Source organism: Panulirus ornatus, chromosome 25 (genome assembly GCF_036320965.1).
Source record: "Panulirus ornatus isolate Po-2019 chromosome 25, ASM3632096v1, whole genome shotgun sequence".
In the NCBI taxonomy this organism is placed as follows: domain Eukaryota; kingdom Metazoa; phylum Arthropoda; class Malacostraca; order Decapoda; family Palinuridae; genus Panulirus; species Panulirus ornatus.
Window position 1 is genome coordinate 1,938,579 of NC_092248.1, and position 27,186 is coordinate 1,965,764.

Sequence of the window (27,186 nt, forward strand, 5' to 3'; positions counted from 1 at the left end):
ACTCACTTCCCAAGCTCTCTCATCCACAAAAGACTGCATACTTGCCCCTCTTTCCAAAACTCTTGCATTCACCTCCCTAACAACATCATCCATAAGCAAATTATACAACCATGGAGACATCACACACCCCTGCCGCAAACCTACATTCACTGAGAACCAATCACTTTCCTCTCTTCCTACACGTACACACGCCTTACCTCCTCGATAAAAACTTTTCACTGCTTCTAACAACTTTCCTCCCACACCATATATTCTTAATACCTTCCACAGAGCATCTCTATCAAGTCTATCATATGCCTTCTCCAGGTTCATAAATGCTACATACAAATTCATTTGCTTTTCTAAGTATTTCTCACATACATTCTTCAAAGCAAACACCTGATCCACACATCCTCTATATATATATATATATATATATATATATATATATATATATATATATATGCTGATGGTCATAAGGAAGAAGACAGGAACGTCCCAAGCGCTTTCGTGTATTCACATCACGAGAACAAAGACTAAAAGGGAAATCAGTATAAAGCCACCATTCACACACACTGGGGAGTGTGTGACGTTACGTAACAGAGACGAGTCTGGTGCCTGGCGTCAGTTGGCCTCTGTTGTTACAAAACACATCAAAGCTTTTCACAGTTCTTGTGATGATGAAACTACCCAGTTTTTATACACAATCCATCGCTAATAGTCATGTAGCAAGTCTGTGTGATTCGATTCAATGGTATGTCTACTGATGAAGACATGACACTGCTTATGATAACAAGTGGTAATAGAAGGATAACAAGGGCTCATTTTGGTCAGCACCAAGCAAGGACAGAAACACCCCGATGGACAGAAACACTACAGCAATAATTTATGACCAAATGATACGGATGGTGTGAAGAAAACGGGTTGTGGAGGGGAGAACGTAACGAAAAGGTCTCTGGAATATGGAACGAAACGAAAAGTTATGTGAAGTGTGGAGGAGAGAGTGAGGCCTTATTGGATGTGGAACAGAACGAAAGGGAACATGGAATACGGAACAAAGCGAAATGTGGAATGAGAAAACAGGACGAAAGGGCACGTAAACACAACGAATGAACACAGAGAATGTGGCACAACGAAAAAATAAAGAGCATGCATCATCTGGAACAGAACGGAAGAGCATGAGGAATGTGGAACGGAACGAAACGAAACATTCGGAATGTGGAACGAAACGAAACATGCGGAATCTGGAACGGAACGAAACATGCGGAATCTGGAACGAAACGAAACATGCGGAATCTGGAACGGAACGAAACATGCGGAATGTGGAACGGAACGAAGCATGCGGAATGTGGAACGGAACGAAGCATGCGGAATGTGGAACGGAACGAAACGAAACATTTGGAATGTGGAACAGAACGGAACGAAACATGCGGAATGTGGAACGGAACGAAAGGGGCGCGCGACACACAGAAAGACCCGAAGGAAGGGGAAACGCCGAGTGAAGGACACGGAAGCACAGATGAACGGTGACGCACAACAGGAAATCTCCATTAATGAGGACATCCAGGCCTGCAGGAGAGGCCCGTCTCCCGGGAGAGCAACGGGAAGGTAAGCATAACAGCACAAGCAAACAACGGGAAGGCAAGTATAACAGCACAAGCAAACAACGGTAGGCAAGCATAACAGCACGAGCAAACAACGGGAAGGCAAGCATAACAGGACAAGCAAACAACGGGAAGGCAAGCATAACAGCACAAGCAAACAACGGGAAGGCAAGCATAACAGCACGAGCAAACAACGGTAGGCAAGCATAACAGCACGAGCAAACAACGGTAGGCAAGCATAACAGCACGAGCAAACAACGGTAGGCAAGCATAACAGCACGAGCAAACAACGGGAAGGCAAGCATAACAGGACAAGCAAACAACGGGAAGGCAAGCATAACAAGACAAGCAAACAACGGGAAGGCAAGTATAACAGCACGAGCAAACAACGGTAGGCAAGCATAACAGCACGAGCAAACAACGAGAAGGCAAGCATAACAGCATAAGCAAACAACGGCAGGCAAGCATAACAGCACAAGCAAACAACAGGAAGGCATGCATAACAGAATGTAGAACATATGATTAATAAGATACAGTAGGGGATCATACATTAACAAAGACAAGTAAAAAAAAAATAACTCAATAAATACAAAGAGCAAATACGTCATTATCAATAACTTCAATATCAAAATAAATTAACGATTAAAAAAAAATAATAATACCAAATTTTCCTCCAGATATGTAGACCTAGAATTTATAAAAATTCTATAAATTCTTGTTAAAATTTACGAAAATTTTGCGTACGTTATCTTTCTCATCAATCAGTAAGAGTGTGAAAGATGAATATTAGACGAAGGTGGGAATATAAAGTCGTGAGATGGGAGATGGAGTGTATGAGGAAGACGACTAGAAACAGTAATTATGAGATGGAATTATGAGGAAGACGACTAGGAATAGTAATTATGAGATGGAATGTATGAGGAAGACGACTAGGAATAGTAATTATGAGATGGAATGTATGAGGAAGACGACTAGGAATAGTAATTATGAGACTTGACTACGTGTGGCGCTGGCTGCCAGCCACCAGGGGTGAGAGGACGGACGATCAATGTGTGGTTATTACCTCTTGAGGACGACTAGACGACCCCCTCCCCCTTGAGGGTACGACGGTACGATCCTTGATGGTACGACGGTACGAACTTTAAGGGTACGACGGTATGACCTTTAAGGGTACGACGGTACGACCCTTGAGGGTACGACGGTACGTCCTTTAAGGGTACGACGGTATGACCTTTAAGGGTACGACGATACGACCCTAGAGGGTACGACGGTACGACCCTTGAGGGTATGACGGTGCGACCCTTGAGGGTACGACGGTATGACCTTTAAGGGTACGACGATACGACCCTAGAGGGTACGACGGTACGATCTTTTAAGGGTATGACGGTGCGACCCTTGAGGGTACGACGGTACGTCCTTTAAGGGTATGACGTTACGACCCTTGATGGTGCGACGGTCCCAGGACCTACAACAGTCCCAGGACCTACCACAGTCCAAGGACCTTTCACAGTCCCAGGAACTACCACAGTCCCAGGACCTTTCACAGTCCCAGGACCTACCACAGTCCCAGGACCTACCACAGTCCCAGGACCTACCACAGTCCCAGGACCTACCACAGTCCCAGGAACTACCACAGTCCCAGGACCTACCACAGTCCCAGGACCTACCACAGTCCCAGGACCTACCACAGTCCCAGGAACTACCACAGTCCCAGGAACTACCACAGTCCCAGGACCTACCACAGTCCCAGGAACTACCACAGTCCCTGGACCTTTCGTGTCTCCCCACCCAGCTCCAGACATGGGTAGGAGTGCATAATACATCTGCCACAATTGCGACTAAATCAAAACATCAGAATCTTAAACACGTGAGTTTTACGACGACTTTAACCCCTAAACACGACGACTGAAACACTAGAACACGACGACTTAAATCCTTGAACACTGCAACTGAAACACTTGAACACGACGACTTAAACCCATGAACACGACTTAAACCCTTGAACACGACAACTTAAATCCTTGAACACGACGACTTAAACCCTTAAACCCGACGACTTAAACCCTTGAACACTACAACTGAAACACTTGAACACGACGACTGAAACCCATGAACACGACGACTTAAACCTTGAACACGACGACTTAAACCCTTGAACACGACGACTTAAACCCTTGAACACGACGACTTAAACCCATGAACGACTTGATCCCTTGAGTACGATGACCTAATTCCCTGAGTAAGATGACTTAATCCCTTAAGTACGATGACTTAATCCTGAGTAAGATGACTTAATCCCTTACGTACGATGACCTAACCCCTTGAGGACGAGGTATGAAACCCTCACATACAAATGACCCAGGTCACCGCAGTTCCACTGTCAGAGTCGTCATCCTCGAGGTACTGAGTCGTCCTCCTCAAGGAGTAGAGACGTCGTCCTCGAGGAGTTAAGACGACGTCGTCCTCTAGGAGTCGTCAACCTCAAGGAGTCGACTCGTCGTCCTCAGGGAGTCGAGTCGTCGTACTCAAGGAGTAGAGACGTCGTCCTCGAGGAGTCAAGACGACGTCGTCCTCAAGGCGTCGTCAACCTCATGGAGTCGACTCGTCATCCTCAGGGAGTCGAGTCGTCGTCCTCAAGGAGTAGAGACGTCGTCCTCAAGGAGTAGAGACGTCGTCCTTGCGGAGTTAAGACGACGTCGTCCTCAAGGCGTCGTCAACCTCATGGAGTCGACTCGTCATCCTCAGGGAGTCGAGTCGTCGTCCTCAAGGAGTAGAGACGTCGTCCTCAAGGAGTAGAGACGTCGTCCTTGCGGAGTTAAGACGACGTCGTCCTCAAGGCGTCGTCAACCTCATGGAGTCGACTCGTCGTCCTCAGGGGGTCGAGTCGTCCTCCTCAAGTAGTTAAAGCTACGAGGATGACCCGGTGGTCATGGTTCGAGCACTGTTCCGTGTGACAGTAGTGAGGCAGCACGGGTCATACGTCATCCTTGGTCGTCCAGGTCTGTCATGACACAGCGACAGTGCAGGATGACAGACACACCTTGGGGTCAGATGGCGACTCCTCAACTCACAGATGAGACGTAAAATACATTTCCTCCTCTGGTGTGTAGAATCATTCAAAATACATTTCCTCTGGTGTGTAGAATCATTCAAAATACATTTCCTCTGGTGTGTAGAATCATTCAAAATACAGAGAGTCTCCACAGGACGCCTTGCAAGCAAATTCACGAAGTCTCCCCAGCACTGCAAGTAAATACAAAATATCTCCCCAACACTGCAGCAAATACAGAATATCTCCCCAACACTGCAGCAAATACAGAATATCTCCCCAAAGCTGCAGCAAATACAGAATATCTCCCCAGCACTGCAAGCAAATACAGAATATCTCCCCAACACTGCAAGTAAATACAGAATATCTCCCCAACACTGCAAGTAAATACAGAATATCTCCCCAACACTGCAGCAAATACAGAATATCTCCCCAAAGCTGCAGCAAATACAGAATATCTCCCCAACGCTGCAAGCAAATACAGAATATCTCCCCAACACTGCAAACAGATGTAGGACATCTCCCCAACACTGCAAGCAGACACAAGCAGTCTGGCCCTAACCCATGTGATCATCCCACACATGACCATGTTGGACCATCGGTCCAGGACGCACCACATAACTGCCTACCACATCTGCTCACGCCAGAGGGACGAGGCGACCTACCCCTCGTAGGTCGCCCTAACCTGACCCAACCTTGCACAACCCCAGGCCCTCCTTCCCTCCCTCCCTCCCTCCCTGCCTCGCATGACAGTGAACCTCATCTCACTTTTATTCACCTGGGAAAACTATCCTTCATCTGGACATTCTCACAGACAGGATGACGCGGGCGTTCACAACGGAACGATGAGACTTTGAACGAGAGGTTACGGAGAGAAGTGACAGGTGGCCGTTCATGAGACAAAGGAGCACGTTCATCAACCCCTCACTCTTACTGACCATTCGTTGGTTGATGTGTTCGTCGTGTTCGTAAGGGCTGCCCGTCCGGTCAGGGCAGCCCTATACCAGTGACTGTCTGTGGGGTCAGGGTTGACCTTTACCAGTGGCTGTCTGTGGGGTCAGGGTTGACCTATACCAGTGGCTGTCTGTGGGGTCAGGGTTGACCTATACCAGTGGCTGTCTATAGGGTCAGAGTTCACCTATACCACTGGCTGTCTGTGGGGTCATGTTGCCCCATATCAGTGGCTGTCTGTGGGGTCGGGGCTGCCCCATATCAGTGGCTGTTTTAGGGGTCATGTTGCCCCATATCAGGGACTGCCCATACAGTTGACGGCCTATTGTACACAAAAGCAACAGTTACTGATCTACATTTCCTGACATGTTCGTCCATTATCTCTCTAAGCCATCCAACCCAACCAAAAAAAAAAAAATTATAATAATGTCTGTTTGGAGAACCCTCTCATTTAAGAACGAGTTACAGACATACGGTTGTTATACTTCTCGTTATATCCTCCACAAAACATACCTCCATCCTGGCTTCTGGTGTTACCAGCACTCACACACCCTCCCTATGCCAGGGGAGGTCCTGTGTGTGTGTGCTACACGCCCGCCAACCAGCACTACAGCACCTCCCTTGATAAAACCCCACCCCCGGGCAGGCAGCCACCCTCCCTGTACGTGTGCGTGAATGTGGGAGGTGAATGTGGGAGGTGTTGGTTCCACCTACACATCGTCTGCTTCTGCCAACAGAATTCTAAGCATATCTCAGGCAAGGCATATAATAATAATAATAATAATAATAATAATAATAATAATGATAATAATAATAATAATAATAATAATAATAATAACAACAACAACAACAATAATAATAATAATAATAATAATAATAATAATAATAATAATAATAATAATAATAATCCTGACCTTGGACAACCCAGACGGTGCACTCTGGCATTCTTCAAAAATTATCTACTCATGACGAAAATAGAGCAACGTTAGGAAGTTCTCCAGCGAGGGACCACAAGCTGGATATGTATCAAGATTTATTCTTGATAATCTTTTTTTTTTTCTCCTTTTATTTCTTCTGACTTGATGTGAATAACCTCAACCAAAAAAAGGAGGGGGGGCTTGATATATTGTCACTGAGGCTGGAATTTCAGAAAAGCAAAAATTATGAAACATTCGACCTTTTCAGGAGAACATGAATCACCTGATGTGTGTGGCTCTTTGCTGAGGAGAGAAACGTGAGGGAGGAGAGGATTTTCAATTGTCCGCCGTAGAAAAAGGGTACTTAGAAGCTGGACTGGATGGCGTTTGATATTCGGAATACATCCTTGGGCTCCGCCGTCTCTGTCTGCGTCAGCCACATACTTCGGTGGAGACGCACAGTAATATACTATGTGCTTCACGCCAGCTGAGGTGGAGGAGGAGGAGGAGGAGGTGGTTGGGGGATAGGATAGGGAGGAGGCCGGCCCGGCCAGGCCAGACGCAGCTGCTGTGCCGCTGCACGTGTACTGAATCATCTGTCGCCACAGCCTAGACACGTACAGAGGGAGCCACTGTGCGATCAAAGTGGTCCACAGCCGCCGACCTCTCTCATGGCGATCATGGTGGCGATCCGACTTTACGGTTTGGAGCGATCTCCTCACACGAAGCTTAAACCCGTCACACTTGGCTATAGCAGATTTCTGTCTGATTTCCTACTTTATTGTGAGCTCTGCTCGCCTCACAGCGATCACTCACGGCACGTGTCGCGCCTCGGCCTAACGAGCGTGTGTGAGTGTGCCAGCAGCCAAGAAGAGCCGAGGGAGGCCGGCAGCAAAGACCCAAGAGGAGAGGGAGGGAAGGAGGGGTGGTGATGATGCATCAGCAGAAGCAGAGCCCAACGCCAGCAACCAATGACCTACCCATACTTATCTCAATCGCTTCACTGAAGTCTCTCTCTCCCTCTCTCGCTCTCCCATCTGTCTACCATCACCCACTGGTCAAACATCTATCATCAGAGAGGATACGAAACGTTGAAGCAATGGTCCGAGTACGTGGCCCATCTCTGTCTAACACACCAGCAGCCTGCCTTCATCATGTGCGTGGTCACACAATTTCCTTCCTATTTCCCCTGTTTAACCCGATGATCTCAACGGCAAGTCATAAGACGGTGGTGCTTGTCTTCCTCTTTCCCGGTGTCACCCAGCATCAGACGGTGCCAGCTGAGCAGAGTCGAGCCCCCTGGCCTAACCTGGCTCCCGTGTCTGTGGATGTTGTGCCATGATATGAAACTCTCTCTCTCTCTCTCTCTCTCTCTCTCTCTCTCTCTCTCTCTCTCTCTCTCTCTCTCTCTCTCTCTCTCTCTCTCTTTCTCTCTGATCATTTCTACGAGAGGAGGGAACTCCATTCCCTTATACCGTGGCCTGAGCAGCCAACCTGGCAGACACATGGGGGAGATCGCTCGCTATGCCCATCGACCAGCCCTCCATCGTCAGGAGACGCACTTCAACCCGACACATGCCTTTGGTCGTGACTTGACAAGTGTACGTCATGTGTTGATGATATCCGATGCACTAGTTGTCCAGCGTCTAAGGAACTGCTGGCGTAAGATCCATGACTCTAGTTCGGATTTTGACTGAGTTAGGCCTATGTCTAACCTCGATCTCTAACCCTGACGCATAACTTGAAGACAACTGTATAATCGTATAATCGGCCGTAAGACTTCTTATTCCGGATGTTTTATAATATCCTCTAAAAAACATTTCCAAAATATCTTTCACTGCCCATAACTACGGTGCACCGCGGACGACACAAGCGTACCATGCAACACCCACTTAGTTATTTATATATATATATATATATATATATATATATATATATATATATATATATATATATATATATATATATATATATCGACAGCGTTTCTAGAATGTTGATAGATCAGATTATCGCTAGTGTGGAAATTACATTTATCATCTAATCTCAGAAATTTCAAGGGAGCTAGACACACACACACACACACACACACACACACACACAAGCAAGACAATCCCTTTTCAAACAAACCACATCATCACCATTACCCGGAGTCTGGCCTCATCACGTTCGATCATAATATGTAAAACCATGAACGTCACATCAGGAAAATATGTACATATATATATACCCCTGGCCTCATGGAGCCCTTGTGTCCAAACCTCCTAACTATGCGAGACACACGAGGACTATGGCCTCGAGATGCAGGTCTAGCGTCCAAACCTCGCTAACTATGCGAGACACACGAGGACTATGGCCTCGAGATGCAGGCCTTACGAGAGCACAGAGAACACGAGGAGTACCAAAAAATCCCTGGCAAATTATGTGGACGAAGTTTTCGCCTCGCGTAAATACTTCTGACTCAACCTCCAACCCGCCTCTCCAAGGTATGAACCAGCCTTGGGGAAGGAAGAGAAAATTTACATCGTCCCTTGGCTCCGTCTTTCGTCCTTGGATTTAATAAGCGATAGTACAGGAGGGAGGGATTTCCAGCGGGCTATTTCCGCCACCCAAGTCTAAGCCCTGTACGACACGCAGGGATTACGTGGGGGAGTATTCTTCCTCCCCCATATCCCCAGAGATAATCCCCTCTAACCCCAGGGACATAGACAAACTATATATATATATATATATGTGTGTGTGTGTGTGTGTGTGTGTGTGTGTGTAAGAGTAAAGTTATGCAACATATGTACTAGGTTAAGAAAATGGGCAACGCAAGAGTAAAACTCTCTCCCGGAACACACATACACACACACACACACACACACACACACACACACACACACACACATGCGCACCTGTCGGCCGCCTATGAATGTACAAGACTTATAACCACATACTTTCCCTCCTGACTGAGGATTTACTCACACACAGCCAAGATACATATTTGGTCGTGAGTGCAGAAGGTCGTGTGAGAATGACTGAAGTTTTCAAAGTGGCTGACCGATGATCAAGGTGATTTATATATCTTGGAGGATGAGAGATATCCTTTATATGATGAGGAAGTAAGACCTTGATAATACTGGGTTTTATAACCCAGTTTGGATTACAGATCATAGATATAGGATTACTTATATATATATATATATATATATATATATATATATATATATATATATATATATATATATATATATATATTGCTGGAACGACTAATCCTTCAAACATACCCATTTTTGCTTTCCAAGATAACGTTCTCGAGTTCCACACATTTTTCAACGCTCCCAGAACTATCGCCCCACTCCCCCACCCAATGATTCACTTCCGCTTCCATGGTTCCATCCGCTGCTAAATCCACTCCCACATACCTTAAACTCTTCACTTCCTCCAGTTTTTCTCCATTCAAACCTACCTCCCAGCTGACTTGTCCTTCAACCCTACTGTACCTAATAACCTTGCTCTTATTCACATTTACTCTCAGCTTTCTTCTTTCACACACTTTACCAAACTCAGTCACCAGCTTCTGCAGTTTCTCACCCGAATCAGCCACCAGCGCTCTATCATCAGCGAACGACAACTGACTCACTTCCCAAGCTCTCTCATCCACTACAGACTGCATACTTGCCCCTCTTTCCAAAACTCTTGCATTCACCTCCCTAACAACCCCATCCATAAACAAATTAAACAACCATGGAGACATCACGCACCATCGCCGCAAACCTACATTCACTGAGAACCAATCACTTTCCTCTCTTCCTACACGTACACATGCCTTACATCCTCGATAAAAACTTTTCACTGCTTCTAACAACTTGCCTCCCACACCATATATTCTTAATACCTTTCACAAAGCATCTCTATCAACTCTATCATATGCCCTCTCCAGATCTATAAACAATGTTATATGGTTGCGAGGCGTGGGATATAGATAGAGTTGTGCGGAGGAGGGTGGATGTGCTGGAAATGAGATGTTTGAGGACAATATGTGGTGTGAGGTGGTTTGACCGAGTAAGTAACGAAAGGGTAAGAGAGATGTATGGTAATAAAAAGAGTGTGGCTGAGAGAGCAGAAAAGGGTGTTCTGAAATGGTTTGGTCACATGGAGAGAATGAGTGAGGAAAGATTGACATAGAGGATATATGTGCCAGAGGTGGAGGGAAAGAGGAGAAGTGGGAGATCAAATTGGAGGTGGAATGATGGAGTGAAAAAGATTTTGAGTGATCGGGGCCTGGACATACAGGAGGGTGAAAGGCGTGCAAGGAATAGAGTGAATTAGAACGATGTGGTATACCGGGTTCGACGTGCTGTCAATGGATTAAACTAGGGCATGAGAAGCGTCTGGGGTAAACCATGGAAAGTTTTGTGGGGCCTGGATGTGGAAAGGGAGCTGTGGTTTCGGTGCATTATACATGACAGCTAGAGACTGAGTGTGAACGAATGTGGCCTTTGTTGTCTTTTCTTAGCGCTACCTCGCGCACATGCGGGGGGAGGGGATTGTCATTTCATATGCGACTAGGTGGCGACGGGAATGAATAAGGGCAGACAGTATGAATTATGTACATGTGTATATATGTATATGTCTGTATGTGTATATATATGTGTACATTGAGATGTATGGGTATGCATATTTGCGTGTGGGGACGTGTATGTATATACATGTGTATGGGGGTGGGTTGGGCCATTCCTTTCGTCTGTTTCCTTGCGCTACCTCGCAAACGCGGAAGACAGCGACAAAGCAAAATAAATAAATAAATATATATATGTGTGTGTGTGTGTGTGTGTACACACACACACACACACACACAGACACACACACACACACACACACCAGCCTAAGCCAGGTACCCATTGATCGACCAGCCCCGAGGGGAGGATGGACACCTGGATTGGGTGTGGGCCGACTGCCACACGCCAAGGATTCGAACCTACGCGGTTCCGACCCCGAGCTGGCCCCTGCTGACTCATGGTCAGTAACGCTAACCATTACAGCAAGGGAATATAGCATCTGTTAAAGTGTTACCAACAACACCTGGGACATTTGGGACATGGGACACAACAAATGGGATATGTGATACAATACCTGGAACACGTGACACAACACCTGGGACATGAGACACACCAACTGGGGACATGGGACAAACCACCTGGGATATGCGGCCAGCAAGACCTGGGACATGGAACACACCACCTAGGACATGTAACACACCACCTGGGACATATAACACACCACCTGGGACATATGACACACGCACACACCACCTGGGACATGTAACACACCACCTGGGACATATAACACACCACCTGGGACATATGACACACGCACACACCACCTGGGACATGTAACACACCACCTGGGACATATAACACACCACCTGGGACATGTAACACACCACCTGGGACATATAACACACCACCTGGGACATATGACACACACACACACCATCTGGGACATGGGACACCACCACCTGGGACATATAACACACCACCTGGGACATATAACACACCACCTGGGACATATGACACACACACACACCATCTGGGACATGGGACACCACCACCTGGGAACATTCATCCACCATCCACCACACCACCACGAACGCCCCAGCAGGTTGCAGGCTCCACCTTGCAACCCCCCCCCCCCACACGGCCCCCCCCACACGGCTGGGGAAGGTCACGGCCCGAGTCCCTCTAAATAAATCACTCCCCCCTCCCTCTCCCTCCCCCAACCCCTCGCGCTTCTCTCTCTCTCTCTCTCTCTCTCTCTCTCTCTCTCTCTCTCTCTCTCTCTCTCTCTCTCTCTCTCTCTCTCTCCAATATGCCAGACACTTGCCACTGTGTCTCCCTCGCCCACAGGAGGCCGGAGGAGCCCCACGCCCCACAATTGCAACATGGAGGGGAGGTGGAGGTGGAACGTCAGAGTAACTGGGTGATAAAGAGAGAGGCATCAACGCTCCGGGACGTGTTGAACGCCTGCCGTGAAGTTGGTGGACATATTGAACGCTTGCCTCGAGGTTAGTGGACCTATTGAACGCTTGCCTCGAGGTTGGTGGACATATTGAACGCTTGCCTCGAGGTTGGTGGACATATTGAATGCTTGACGCGAGGTTGGTAGACATATTGAACGCTTGACGCGAGGTTGGTGGACATATTGAACGCTTGCCTCGAGGTTGGTGGACATATTGAACGCTTGCCTCGAGGTTGGTGGACATATTGAACGCTTGACGCGAGGTTGGTAGACATATTGAACGCTTGACGCGAGTTTGGTGTCCATACTGAACGCTTGCCTCGAGGTTGGTGGACATATTGAACGCTTGCCTCGAGGTTGGTGGACATATTGAACGCTTGCCTCGAGGCTGGTGGACATATTGAACGCTTACTTTGAGGCTGGTGGACATAATGAACGCTTGCCTCGAGTTTGGTAAACATACTGAACGCTTGTCTCGAGGTTGGTGGACATATTGAACGCTTGCCTCGAGGTTGGTGGACATATTGAACGCTTGCCTCGAGGTTGGTAGAAATATTGAACGCTTGCCTCGAGGTTGGTGGACATATTGAACGCTTACTTTGAGGTTGGTGGTCATACTGAGCGCTTGCCTCGAGGTTGGTGGACATATTGAACACTTGCCTCGAGGTTGGTGGACATATTGAACGCTTACTTAGAGGTTGGTGGTCATAGTGAACGCTTGGCTCGAGGCTGGTGGATATATTGAACGCTTTCCTCACGATTCAGGAACATATTGAACGCTTTTACTTTCGTGTGTGTATGTGTGTGTGTGTGTGTGTGTGTGTGTGTGTGTGTGTGTGTGTGTTCATACACAATATATTCTCTAGTTTCACCTACACTGGAACGCGAAAATAGCAAAATATGAGTTGAACACTGGCTTGCCCATTCTCATTGCACTCATTGTAATTTAAAAGTGTAAAACTGAACGCCAGAAGAGAATTTGAGAGAAACTGCAAGTGAGATAACGACACACACACACACACACACACTCATATATATATTTATTTATTTTTATCTATTTTGCTTTGTCGCTGTCTCCCGCGTTTGCGAGGTAGCGCAAGGAAACAGACGAAAGAAATGGCCCAACCCACCCACATACACATGTATATACATACACGTCCACACACGCAAATATACATACCTATACATCTCAATGTACACATATATATACACACACAGACACATACATATATACCCATGCACACAATTCACACTGCCCGCCTTTATTCATTCCCATCGCCACCTCGCCACACATGGAATATATATATGGTGACTGAGTTTGGTAAAGTGTGTGGAAGAAGAAAGTTAAGAGTAAATGTGAATAAGAGTAAGGTTATTAGGTACAGTAGGGTTGAGGGTCAAGTCAATTGGGAGGTGAGTTTGAATGGAGAAAAACTGGAGGAAGTGAAGTGTTTTAGATATCTGGGAGTGGATCTGGCAGCGGATGGAACCATGGAAGCGGAAGTGGATCATAGGGTGGGGGAGGGGGCGAAAATTCTGGGGGCCTTGAAGAATGTGTGGAAGTCGAGAACATTATCTCGGAAAGCAAAAATGGGTATGTTTGAAGGAATAGTGGTTCCAACAATGTTGTATGGTTGCGAGGCGTGGGCTGTGGATAGAGTTGTGCGCAGGAGGATGGATGTGCTGGAAATGAGATGTTTGAGGACAATGTGTGGTGTGAGGTGGTTTGATCGAGTGAGTAACGTAAGGGTAAGAGAGATGTGTGGAAATAAAAAGAGCGTGGTTGAGAGAGCAGAAGAGGGTGTTTTGAAGTGGTTTGGGCACATGGAGAGAATGAGTGAGGAAAGATTGACCAAGAGGATATATGTGTCGGAGGTGGAGGGAACGAGGAGAAGAGGGAGACCAAATTGGAGGTGGAAAGATGGAGTGAAAAAGATTTTGTGTGATCGGGGCCTGAACATGCAGGAGGGTGAAGGGAGGGCAAGGAATAGAGTGAATTGGAGCGATGTGGTATACCGGGGTTGACGTGCTGTCAGTGGATTGAATCAAGGCATGTGAAGCGTCTGGGGTAAACCATGGAAGGCTGTGTAGGTATGTATATTTGCGTGTGTGGACGTATGTATATACATGTGTATGGGGGGGGGGGGGGTTGGGCCATTTCTTTCGTCTGTTTCCTTGCGCTACCTCGCAAACGCGGGAGACAGCGACAAAGTATAATAAATAAAATAAAATAAAATATATATATATATATATATATATATATATATATATATATATATATATATATATATATATTTTTTTTTTTTTTTTTTTTTACTTTGTCGCTGTCTCCCGCGTTTGCGAGGTAGCGCAAGGACACAGACAAAAGAAATGGCCCAACCCCCCCCCCCATACACATGTACATACACACGTCCACACACGCAAACATACATACCTACACAGCTTTCCATGGTTTACCCCAGACGCTTCACATGCCCCGACTCAATCCACTGACAGCACGTCAACCCCTGTATACCACATCGCTCCAATTCACTCTATTCCTTGCCCTCCTTTCACCCTCCTGCATGTTCAGGCCCCGATCACACAAAATCTTTTTCACTCCATCTTTCCACCTCCAATTTGGTCTCCCTCTTCTCCTCGTTCCCTCCACCTCCGACACATATATCCTCTTGGTCAATCTTTCCTCACTCATTCTCTCCATGTGCCCAAACCATTTCAAAACACCCTCTTCTGCTCTCTCAACCACGCTCTTTTTATTTCCACACATCTCTCTTACCCTTACGTTACTTACTCGATCAAACCACCTCACACCACACATTTTCCTCAAACATCCCATTTCCAGCACGTCCATCCTCCTGCGCACAACTCTATCCATAGCCCACGCCTCGCAACCATACAACATTGTTGGAACCACTATTCCTTCAAACATACCCATTTTTGCTTTCCGAGATAATGTTCTCGACTTCCACACATTTTTCAAGGCTCCCAAAATTTTCGCCCCCTCCCCCACCCTATGATCCACTTCCGCTTCCATGGTTCCATCCGCTGACAGATCCACTCCCAGATATCTAAAACACTTCACTTCCTCCAGTTTTTCTCCATTCAAACTCACCTCCCAATTGACTTGACCCTCAACCCTACTGTACCTAATAACCTTGCTCTTATTCACATTTACTCTTAACTTTCTTCTTCCACACACTTTACCAAACTCAGTCACCAGCTTCTGCAGTTTCTCACATGAATCAGCCACCAGCGCTGTATCATCAGCGAACAACAACTGACTCACTTCCCAAGCTCTCTCATCCCCAACAGACTTCATACTTGCCCCTCTTTCCAGGACTCTTGCATTTACCTCCCTAACAACCCCATCCATAAACAAATTAAACAACCATGGAGACATCACACACCCCTGCCGCAAACCTACATTCACTGAGAACCAATCACTTTCCTCTCTTCCTACACGTACACATGCCTTACATCCTCGATAAAAACTTTTCACTGCTTCTAACAACTTGCCTCCCACACCATATATTCTTAATACCTTCCACAGAGCATCTCTATCAACTCTATCATATATATATATATATATATATATATATATATATATATATATATATATATATATATATATATTATCCCTGGGGATAGGGGATTAAGAATACTTCCCACGTATTCCCTGCGTGTCGTAGAAGGCGACTAAAAGGGGAGGGAGCGGGGGGCTGGAAATCATCCCCTCTCGTTTTTGTTTTTGTTTTTTTTCTTAATTTTCCAAAAGAAGGAACAGAGGGGGCCAGGTGAGGATATTCCAAAAAAGGCCCAGTCCTCTGTTCTTAACGCTACCTCGCTAACGCGGGAAATGGCGAATAGTTTGAAAAAAAAAAAAAAAAAAATATATATATATATATATATATATATATATATATATATATATATATATATATATATGTATGTATATATATATATATGTATGTATATGTACGTGTATACGTGTGTGTGTATATATATATATATATATATATATATATATATATATATATATATATATCCCTGGGGATAGGGGAGATAGAATACTTCCCACGTATTCCCTGCGTGTCGTAGAAGGCGACTAAAAGGGGAGGGAGCGGGAGGCTGGAAATCCTCCCCTCTCTTTTTTTTTCCAAAAGAAGAAACAGTGAAGGGGGCCAGGTGAGGATATTCCCTCAAAGGCCCAGTCCTCATCCTCTGTTCTTAACGCTACCTCACTAATGCGGGAAATGGCGATTAGTATAAAAAAAAAAAAAAAAAATATGGAGTGAAAAAGATTTTGTGTGATCGGGGCCTGAACATGCAGGAGGGTGTAAGGAGGGCAAGGAATAGAGTGAATTGGAGCGATGTGGTATACAGGGGTTGACGTGCTGTCAGTGGAGTGAATCAAGGCATGTGAAGCGTCTGGGGTAAACCATGGAAAGCTGCGTAGGTATGTATATTTGCGTGTGTGGACGTGTGTATGTACATGTGTATGGGGGTGGGGGGCCATTTCTTTCGTCTGTTTCCTTGCGCTACCTCGCAAACGCGGGAGACAGCGACAAAGTATAAAAAAAAAAAAAAAAAAAAAATATATATATATATATATATATATATATATATATATATATATATATATATATATATATATATATCTGGATTTAACGGCTATGAACAGATGAAGGTAACTATCTCCTTGAGCAAGACGGCACGACCCTTTAAGCACGAACCATGCGACCTTTGAGCACGACGTTACGACCTTTGAGCCCCGACCTTTGAGCCCCGACCTTTGATGAGGGCGGCCTGGGGCTACCGGGCCGGGCCTGACCCCTAACATTCTATCATTTTGTAAGTTTATTTCATTGTTGCGCATTTGTTGGGCCCACTATTGTAACACTTGATCAATCAAAAGCCATTGTTGTTATGAGCCTGACGAACCCACATCAAAACGAATACAATCAATTAGCTAACAGGGACAGTTGAAAACACCAGCCACTGTGAAAGAAAAAAAACAGTTCAGTGGGCTATTGCATGCAGGCCCCCATACAGTGCAAACCCCTTCCAGGCAACCATACCATCCCTTCCAGGTAATCTTTCCATTCATTCTGGACAACCTTGCCATGCCTTCAAGGCAGTCTTACCCATCCCTTCAAGGCAACCTTCCCCATCCCTTCAAGGCAATCTTTCCCATCCCTTCAAGGCAACCTTTCCCATCCCTTCAAGGCAATCTTTCCATCCCTTCAAGGCAACCTTTCCCATCCCTTCAAGACAACCTTTCCCATCCCTTCAAGGGAACCTTCCCCATCCCTTCAAGGCAACCTTTCCCATCCCTTCCAGACAGCATTCCCCATCCCTTCACGGCAACCTTCCCATCCCTTCAAGGCAACCTTTCCCATCCCTTCCAGACAGCATTCCCCATCCCTTCAAGGCAACCATGCCTTCAAATCAAGCACCGCTTCCAACCCCATGTTGCAGAATGGGCCTGACAGACAGCCAGAAAGGCCAATTACGTTAACCACAAGCAAAAGAAACAACCCCAAGAGGGTTTCGGTATTCAATCTCCCTCAGATCCACAGGAGCTAATAACGAGCAGCAGACAGCTATCTCCACCAGCTAACTCTCCCTCACACCCACACTCACACACACACCAACCCCATCTCCTCCTCCTCCACACCCCCTATGCCAGCTACACCACTGCTATCAACGAAAACCAACAAGCGATCGCAAGGAAAACAGTGTTGGTGTGTGTGTGTGTGTGTGTGTGTGTGTGTGTGTGTGTGTGTGTGTGTGTGTGTGTGTGTGTGCGCGCGCGCGCGCGCGCGCGCTGCATGACATAACTCCTTCAGTTAAGCGCTGCTGTGAATGACTTTGAGGGGTGTGTAACACGATACCGTGGCTGCAGGAGTTCGCCCCATTGCAATGTGCTACTGTGGCTAGCACCACCATGGTAGTACGACCGCTGTACGACCCTCGGGCACGACGGTCCCAACCCCGTGCGCGCGACGGTACGACTCCTGAGAGTGCGTCCTCGAGCACGATGGTCTGGGGGGGCCTTTGAGTACGGCAGTCTGGTCTTTGACCTGATCAGGTCAAAGACCTGTGCCGTCATATACATGGTCTGAACTGACGTCGTACTCAAGGGTCGTAAAGTCGTACTCCAGGGTCGTATCGTCGTACACGAGGGTCGTAAAGTCGTAATCGAGTCGTACCATCGTAAAACGGTCGTACCGTCGTACTCAAAAATCGCACCGTCGCACTCAAGGGTCGCACCGTCGTACCAAAGAGTCGCACCGTCGTAAAAACCGTCGTACCGATGTCCTCAAGGGTCGCACCGTCGCACTAATGGGGCGGAACGCATCAACAGAGGATAAACATGTCACACATGACAATCCATGACAAGATATCCAGGCTATAAGTGTGGGTGTACTGAAGTGTGGGTGTACTTAAGTGTGGGTGTACTTAAGTGTGGGTGTACTGAAGTGTGGGTGTACTTAAGTGTGGGTGTACTTAAGTGTGGGTGTACTTAAGTGTGGGTGTACTGAAGTGTGGGTGTACTTAAGTGTGGGTGTACTGAAGTGTGGGTGTACTTAAGTGTGGGTGTACTTAAGTGTGGGTGTACTTAAGTGTGGGTGTACTTAAGTGTGGGTGTACTGAAGTGTGGGTGTACTTAAGTGTGGGTGTACTGAAGTGTGGGTGTACTTAAGTGTGGGTGTACTTAAGTGTGGGTGTACTTAAGTGTGGGTGTACTTAAGTGTGGGTGTACTTAAGTGTGGGTGTACTTAAGTGCGGGTGTACTGAAGTGTGGGTGTACTGAAGTGTGGGTGTACTGAAGACGTAGCAAATAACCTTCGTGATCTTGCGACCACTTGCAGACGGAGGGCGAGGGCATAGGGAGGGTGCATACACGAACAGCCCAGCTGATCAGTCCCCAGAGGCCAAAGCAGAGATCAAGCCTTGAGGGGGAAGAGGGGAAATTTCACATAGATGTCTCGTATGACCAGGAGGAATACAACATACTCACGACAATATAATCATAACTACAACATAAGTTCTACGTTAAGGGTAGTATGCATGGGTGTTCGACATGATAAACACAGCACAACGAGTCGACAATTGAGAGGGAGAGAGAGAGAGAGAGAGAGAGAGAGAGAGAGAGAGAGAGAGAGAGAGAGAGAGAGAGAGAGAGATCTGGAAAAGATGGGGAAAGCTAATTCCACGAAGGAGGAGCGGACGAGGAAATACCAGCTGGCTAGGATAATACGAGAGCTGGGCCGGGGCGCCTAGCGTCCACTCGTGCGACTGGTGAGTCAAAATTTGTTTATCTGGACACTTGAGTACGACGGTCTGGCGGGGCGCCCCCGAGGCTTTTCCCATCACCCACCCCTTACCCCAAACCCCAACACCCCATACGAACCACACGGTCAAAAGTAGATATGGGAAACAGAAAGGGAACTCCATCTACGATCCCATTCCCAAAAACTACCCTCTACTAGAAGTCCCTGATGCACTTGACTGCAACAAGAATATGATCTAGTTCGCGAAACGTATATATATATATATATATATATATATATATATATATATATATATATATATATATATCGAGGGAGGGTGAGATACTGGCGTAACTGCGTGTGCAGCACAACTGGCAACACTGGGGTTGAGGGAGTGAGGTGGCTCGGGCCGGCCGTGTTGGCATCAGTGTGTGTGTGTGCCGCTGTGGGCCGATGCCACCACAACGGCACCGTCGACGCACACTGCCACCGACGTGTCTCTACCCCCCTCCCTCCTCCTCCTCCTCCTTGTGCTGGGCGGTAGCGCTACGTGCCTGCCCCTTCTCTCTCCCCTCCTCTTCCTGCCGCCCCCCGGACAGTGTTCTGGTGGCTGGTGGGGACGTGGTGCTCCTCGCGTGCTCTGGAAACACCACCAGGGAGAGGAGACCACGAGAAGACACCCCTCGAGCAGTCGTCTTAAGCGGTGTTCGAACCGAGATGTGAGTGAGTGTTGTGGTGTGGTGTAGTGAGTGAGTGAGGCGGTCAATCTCACCAAGTTGTGGTCACTGAGGGGCTGGGGTTGGGGGAGAAAGAGGAGGGAGTTGTGACCCGCTCAGTGAATAACCACAACACAATCTCGCCCAGAATTCCTACAGTGTGGTGAAAGTGACATTCGAAAAAAAAAAAAAAAGGAGAGAATAAACTCCCTCCTCGGTGCCCTACGTACTTCAGTCATACCCAGTTACTACCGTTCACAAGTGTTTTAAAAAGTGTTGCTACGAACACAAGCCAATAAGTATCAAGTGTCTCTGATGCCCGAGTGTTGCTTTAAGTACAGAGGGACCCGGGACGTGTTGTGTATACAACCTCTTATAAGCGTTTAGTGATTATCATTATTATTATTATTATTATTATTATTATTATTATTATTATTTTATTATTATTATTAACACTATTATTGTTATCATTATTATAAATCGGAGGGCAAAGACGACGAGGGCCAGCTCCGCACTGCCAACTCTGGCTGGCCCGTGGACTCGGCCTATAATGATTTATCAGTCATGCAGCAGTTGCATGATGGGTCTCTGATGCAGGCCACTACTGCATGAGGGACCTCTGATGCAAGACGCTACTGCATGAGGGGTCTCTGATGCCATGCAAACTGCTGCATGAGGGGTCTCTGATGCCATGCAAGCTACTGCACGAGGGGCCTCTGATGCCATGCAAGACGCTGCATGAGGGGCCTCTGATGCCATGCAAGACGCTGCATGAGGGGCCTCTGATGCCATGCAAGGTGCTGCATGAGGGGTCTCTGATGCCATGCAAACTGCTGCATGAGGGGTCTCTGATGCCATGCCAGCTACTGCACGAGGGGCCTCTGATGCCATGCAAGCTACTGCACGAGGGGCCTCTGATGCAGGCCACTGCATGAGGGACTCTCATATCATGCAAGACACTGCATGAGTGGCCTCTGTTGCCACGCAAACCAAGGCGTGAGAGACTAATGCCATACAGGCCACTGCATGAGGGGTCTCTGATGCCAGTGCGTGGGTCTGAAGCCGCCTCATTGGGTCTATTAGTGAGGATCGACCGACACCAATATATGCTTGAGAACCTCACAGTGAGGGACGGTATCTGAGTGATGCGATAAACCATTCTCTTGAAAAAAAAAAAGTAAAAGAAATAATCTTTATAACTTTTTTTTCAGTGGGTCATACATATGAATGTTATCACTTGATAGAAAACATGTTCAACACGTAACATTCCTGAAGCTTGATGATCAGTTACATTAAATCTAATTCGGAAATACAGTGCATTATTAAATATCTGCGGTTCAGACCATGGGAAAGATCGAACCCATAAAGTTTGGTAATACAAATCTCCACAAAAACGATTAAATCACTTTAAATGGTTTTAAAAGACTGTCTCCACAAGAACATTTAAACTTGTGACAAAAAAAAATGTATGAAACTAAACTACGCCTCGAAAAGAACAATAAGAATTATTATATATATATATAATCGCTCTTTAGTGCCGTCTTGAAATATATGTATATAACTACATATATAACTACAAAAATTTAAGCCCAAAGAAATGCAAGTAAATACTATAAAAAAAAAAAGAGAAAATAGAAATTAAGATAAGGTCTTTGAATTTCCGTGCGACAGAAACATAAAAGTCTACGAATCAGACTCAAAGATCAGAGATGAAACAACACGATTACTGGTGGAACTAAAACGACCAAAATCCGAATTCAATACAGAGGCCGTATCATCCACCAATCAGAAACGAAGAAGGTGGAGACGAAAAGAGATCATTGGCGGAGACCAGACGGACCTTTCGAAGTCGCTACGACAGCTGCGAAATCGACCAATAAGAAGGACAGAAGGTAGAAACAAGGGAAAGACCATTGGTGGAGAGCGAAGCGAACAATTCGAATTCACCGCCACAGCTGTGAAATCGACCAGTAAGAAGTAAAGGAGATTAAAAACAAGACAAGATCATTGGCGGAGCCGGGCGGAGCCGATGCGTTAGAATGTAAACAGAGGCGAGGCTCCCCGGGCGCAGAAATAGCGCCCTAATGACGACTGGCCTTGAGCGGGGGATAATTTCTGCTGTGGTCGTGGATTAATGTCGGGACGACCCTCGTCCCATTTGTGTAAGTCAGCCTCCTGTAGGAATATCCCACAATCCCAGAAGGTGAGACTAACTTAAAATTTCTTCTTCTTCTTCTCCTTCCTCCTCCTCCTCTTCTTCTTCTTCTTCTTCTTCTTCTTCTTCTTCTTCTCCTTCTTCGTTTGCGTTTTAAGCTTCGTATTAACCCCGCCATGAAGCGAAATCCCGTTGTAGGTGCCCGTAGCTTCCTTCCCCCTTGGCAAATGACAGAAAACCTCCGCCCTAAATGTCGTCTTTTGTGTCTCCAGTTCAAATGCCTTCGAACAATGTCACCTTGACTTCTCACTCTGTGCTTTTATATAATACCTCAAGTACTTTATTCTTTTTTTTTATAATGTACTTGAAATTGTAATAAATCATGAAATATGTATATTTACTGTCAGCTGTGTGACTACTTAAAACAGGAAATGCCTTAACCCAATGTGCACGACGGTACGATCCTTGAACACGACGGTACGATCCTTGAACACGACGGTATGGCCCCTTGAACACGACGGTACGACCCCTTGAACACGACGGTACGATCCTTGAACACAACGGTACGATCCTTGAACACGACGGTACGATCCTTGAACACGACGGTACGATCCTTGAACACGACGGTATGGCCCCTTGAACACGACGGTACGATCCTTGAACACGACGGTACGATCCTTGAACACGACGGTACGATCCTTGAACACGACGGTACGATCCTTGAACACGACGGTACGATCCTTGAACACGACGGTATGACCCATGGGTATCATTGCCAAACCATTATACCCCAAGGGTCGAACTGTTGTACTTGAGTATGGTACAGTCGTACTTACGGCTCATGCCGTCCGTGTTCAAGGGTCGTACCATCGAGCCTCAGGTTCATGTGTTCAAGGGTCGTACCATCGAGCTTCAGGTTCATGTGTTCAAGGGTCGTACCGTCGTGCTCAAGGGTCGTACCATCGAGCTTCAGGTTCATGTGTTCAAGGGTCGTACCGTCGTGCTCAAGGGTCGTACCATCGAGCTTCAGGTTCATGTGTTCAAGGGTCGTAACGTCGTGCTCAAGGGTCGTATCATCAAGCCTCAGGTTCATGTGTTCAAGGTTCGTACCGTCGTGCTCAAGGGTCGTACCATCGAGCTTCAGGTTCATGTGTTCAAGGGTCGTACCGTCGTGCTCAAGGGTCGTACCATCGAGCTTCAGGTTCATGTGTTCAAGGGGCGTAACGTCGTGTTCAAAAGTCACGCCGTCGTGCTCAAGGGTCGTCCCGTCTTGCTTAAGGGTCGTCCCGCCTGGGCTCAAGGGTCGTCCCGCCTGGGCTTAAGGGTCGTCCCGCCTGGGCTTAAGGGTCGTCCCGTCTTGCTTAAGGGTCGTCCCGCCTGGGCTCAAGGGTCGTCCCGCCTGGGCTCAAGGGTCGTCCCGCCTGGGCTTAAGGGTCGTCCCGCCTTGTGTTCAAGGATCGTCCCGTTGTGTGTTCAAGGGACTACGATGTAAGGGTCATCTCGGATGGATGTTGAGTGGGAGACTAACCTTTACTGGAGGGTTGGGGGCCAGTCCTCCTCCTCCCGAACCAGCACTTGTGGCGACGGGGTATCACGAGAGAGAGAGAGAGAGAGAGAGAGAGAGAGAGAGAGAGAGAGAGAGAGAGAGAGAGAGAGAGAGAGAGAGATTAAACCCCAGACAGACATTATGACTCGCCCAGCCGTTCACAGTTCACTGTTCTTTGTGCGTTATCCACCTCACCCCCCCAGTTGGTTCGTGTGTGTGTGTGTGTGTGTGTGTGTGTGTGTGTGTGTGTGTGTGTGTGTGTGTGTGATTATTCATCTCTACAGAGGGGTGAGGGAAAGATGGGACCCTCCTCCCCATCCCTTGATCATTTTCTAAAATCATTTTTTATCTATCTATCTATCTATCTATCTATCTATATATATATATATATATATATATATATATATATATATATATATATATATATACACACACACACACACACGAACAAAGTGCATATGAACGCGCATTGACAATTTCATCATTCATTCCATTCATCCACTACTCTCATCCTACGAAAGGTATTTCTTTACCTCTTCTCTTCCGTGTTATGCCTGCTCTCTTGTATATAATCTCTGGCTACTCTTTCTTGGTATCTCTCAAAGACATGATGACGTTCGACGTTGCTGAACTGGTCTGGAGACCTCAGGGTTATAATCTATTCCATTGTGGGCAAATTCATACCCTCTACCCTTTCCCAGCTCCCCAGGTCTTTTATGTGAAGTACTCCATCTTTGTTGTGCTCCTCTGGACCTTCTCTGTTATATCTTTGTTTTTGTATGCGACGCGACCCAACCTGAAATGCATATTCTGATTTGTCTAAACTGTATGCAGATGACTGAACACTCGCCTAATTTACGTGCTGAAGTGTAATTTGCATTTAAGCCATCAGATGTCTCTTTCTCCTTCATCATTATACCGCGGTCTTCTGACGAGGGGTTGGGTACACTGTCGACCCCGGCAAATCCATTTCACACTGAGATCCCTGTAGACTGTTATCTGCCAGACGAAAGACCTTATCAGGACCTTCCCTCAGCGTGTGTTCTTATCTTCATGACATTCCACCGTGTGTGGCCTGAACTTCATCGACCAACGTACCTGAACAACTTCAGGACTGGTGTAAAGTCCGTCTGTACGATGATACAAATCCTGGTCAACCCTCTCTCTCTCTCTCTCTCTCTCTCTCTCTCTCTCTCTCTCTCTCTCTACCTATCTATCTATCTATCTATCTATCTATCTAACTATCTATCTCTCGTGACCCTTGTTTTTTTTTTCATCACATCCGTAAGCACATCCACCAACGTATGAATCTCATCCTCCCGCGGGCGGGGGGAAGCCATCACCGTAGACCACGAAGAACAGCGGCTCTAAGACTGGACCCAGCGGCACGCCACCGGTTACCGACACCCCCCCCCCCTTCCTCTCCCCCTACCCCCCCCCTCTCCCCCTTCCCCCACCCCCTACCCAACCCACTTAGAAATGGCTTCTCTGACCCACGTCCTTTGTTCCCTTCCTCTCCCATCGACTTTCGACCCCACTGTAGGGGTTCGTCCCCTTTATGCTGGCCTGAAGATCTGCGCCTCCTTTATCGACCCTCCCCACCTATACGTGGGAACGGTGTCAAATGCTGTATGACAGAGTCCTAGAACGCATGCGTTTGTTTAAAAAAAGAAAAAAAAAAGTTCACTCTATTGGGAGGGAAGGAGGGCGTTTAAAAAAGGCATTTTAATGCATGACGCTCTTTTTTCCTTCCACCGTGTATTCATGTCTCTTTCATGGCCATGGCCTTTAAAGAAGAGAGAGAGAGAGAGAGAGAGAGAGAGAGAGAGAGAGAGAGAGAGAGAGAGAGAGAGAGAGAGAGAGAGAGAGAGTTGGAGGGGGAGGAGTCGAGAAAGAAAATCTACAGACCCTCACCTCACCTCTCCACCTCTTTTTCCACCTCAAATCACCATGAATTTCGAGCTCCACTCTGAGATGAGGGAAGTGAGCGAGCACGACGGAGAATTAAGACACGACGGGTTCCGGGCGACTCAATCGACCTTCCTAAATCAAGAAGTCTTGTATTTCCGTCCTGTCTCCAACCTAGCTGCTTGGTGGCTCCTACCCAGCGTGGAATCATCCATCTACTTTCCTGTCATCTTTTTTCCGAACGTATTAACAAATGACATTCGTCAGAAATATTACCGAACAGTAGATCAGCGCAATCTCTCGATCACCTTTCTTCTAAAAGAGGCACGAGAGACTCTCTCTCTCTCTCTCTCTCTCTCTCTCTCTCTCTCTCTCTCTCTCTCTTCTTCAACTTTCACCGGCGCTTAAATCCTGTACCAGCGATCTTTCTCTCACATCTCAAGCAGCTTATCAAGTTCCTCTTCAGTCTTCTGAAGTACATTTCGAGAGACTTCATCACATCTCTGCTCCTTATAAGGTTCAAGACCTTTAATATCCCCACTTATATCTTCCCTAACACTTTCGTCGCTTTCCAAGTCCTCCTCCTTCCCATCCCATCCCACGCCACGCCACTAGTGTTTGTGATACCCTGTCCTCCACCATGAGTACACTCTGGAACTTCGTATTTGGTCCCTCGCACATTGTCTTATCTTCTTTACTGTTTCTTGCGTGTGTGTGTGTGTGTGTGTGTGTGTGTGTGCAAGTGTGTGTGTGTGTGTGCAAGTGTGTGTGTGTGTGTGTGTGTGTGTGTGTGTGTGTGTGTGTGTGTGTGTGTGTGTGTGTGCAATTATCCCTCTGATATGCACACGTGTACATTCCTTCGTCTGGTTACATGTGCATCTTTATGTGTGTGTGTGTGTGTGTGTGTGTGTGTGTGTGTCATTACTCTGTGCGTGTTGCGGGGAGAGAGTTTTAACACTTGTGTTGCCTCGTCTCTTACTCGTGTGCATACCATGTCTACACTTCTATTGTAGGTATACACACATTCACACACCCCCAGCCAATCCAAAGGCACTCAATCATCGACCAGCCCTGAGGAGACGAC

The 27,186-nt window shown here is 46.8% G+C and overlaps 1 protein-coding gene across 4 annotated transcripts in view; it reads left to right on the forward strand.

Annotated features, from left to right (window-relative positions):
* Positions 1-20,193: 20,193 nt before the first annotated feature.
* The window catches only part of LOC139757159 (uncharacterized), a 41,418-nt gene continuing 34,425 nt past the window's right edge, over positions 20,194-27,186 (forward strand). Inside the window, exons 1-2 of one of the 4 annotated variants that reach the window (XM_071677272.1) lie at positions 20,204-20,500; positions 21,705-22,696. In XM_071677272.1, coding sequence (XP_071533373.1) covers positions 22,628-22,696 — 69 coding nt within the window. In that variant the 5' untranslated portion in view covers positions 20,204-20,500; positions 21,705-22,627. Of the gene's footprint in view, positions 20,501-21,704; positions 22,697-27,186 lie in introns of all 4 variants that reach the window. The other 3 variants (XM_071677271.1, XM_071677273.1, XM_071677274.1) reach the window with 3 other exon arrangements.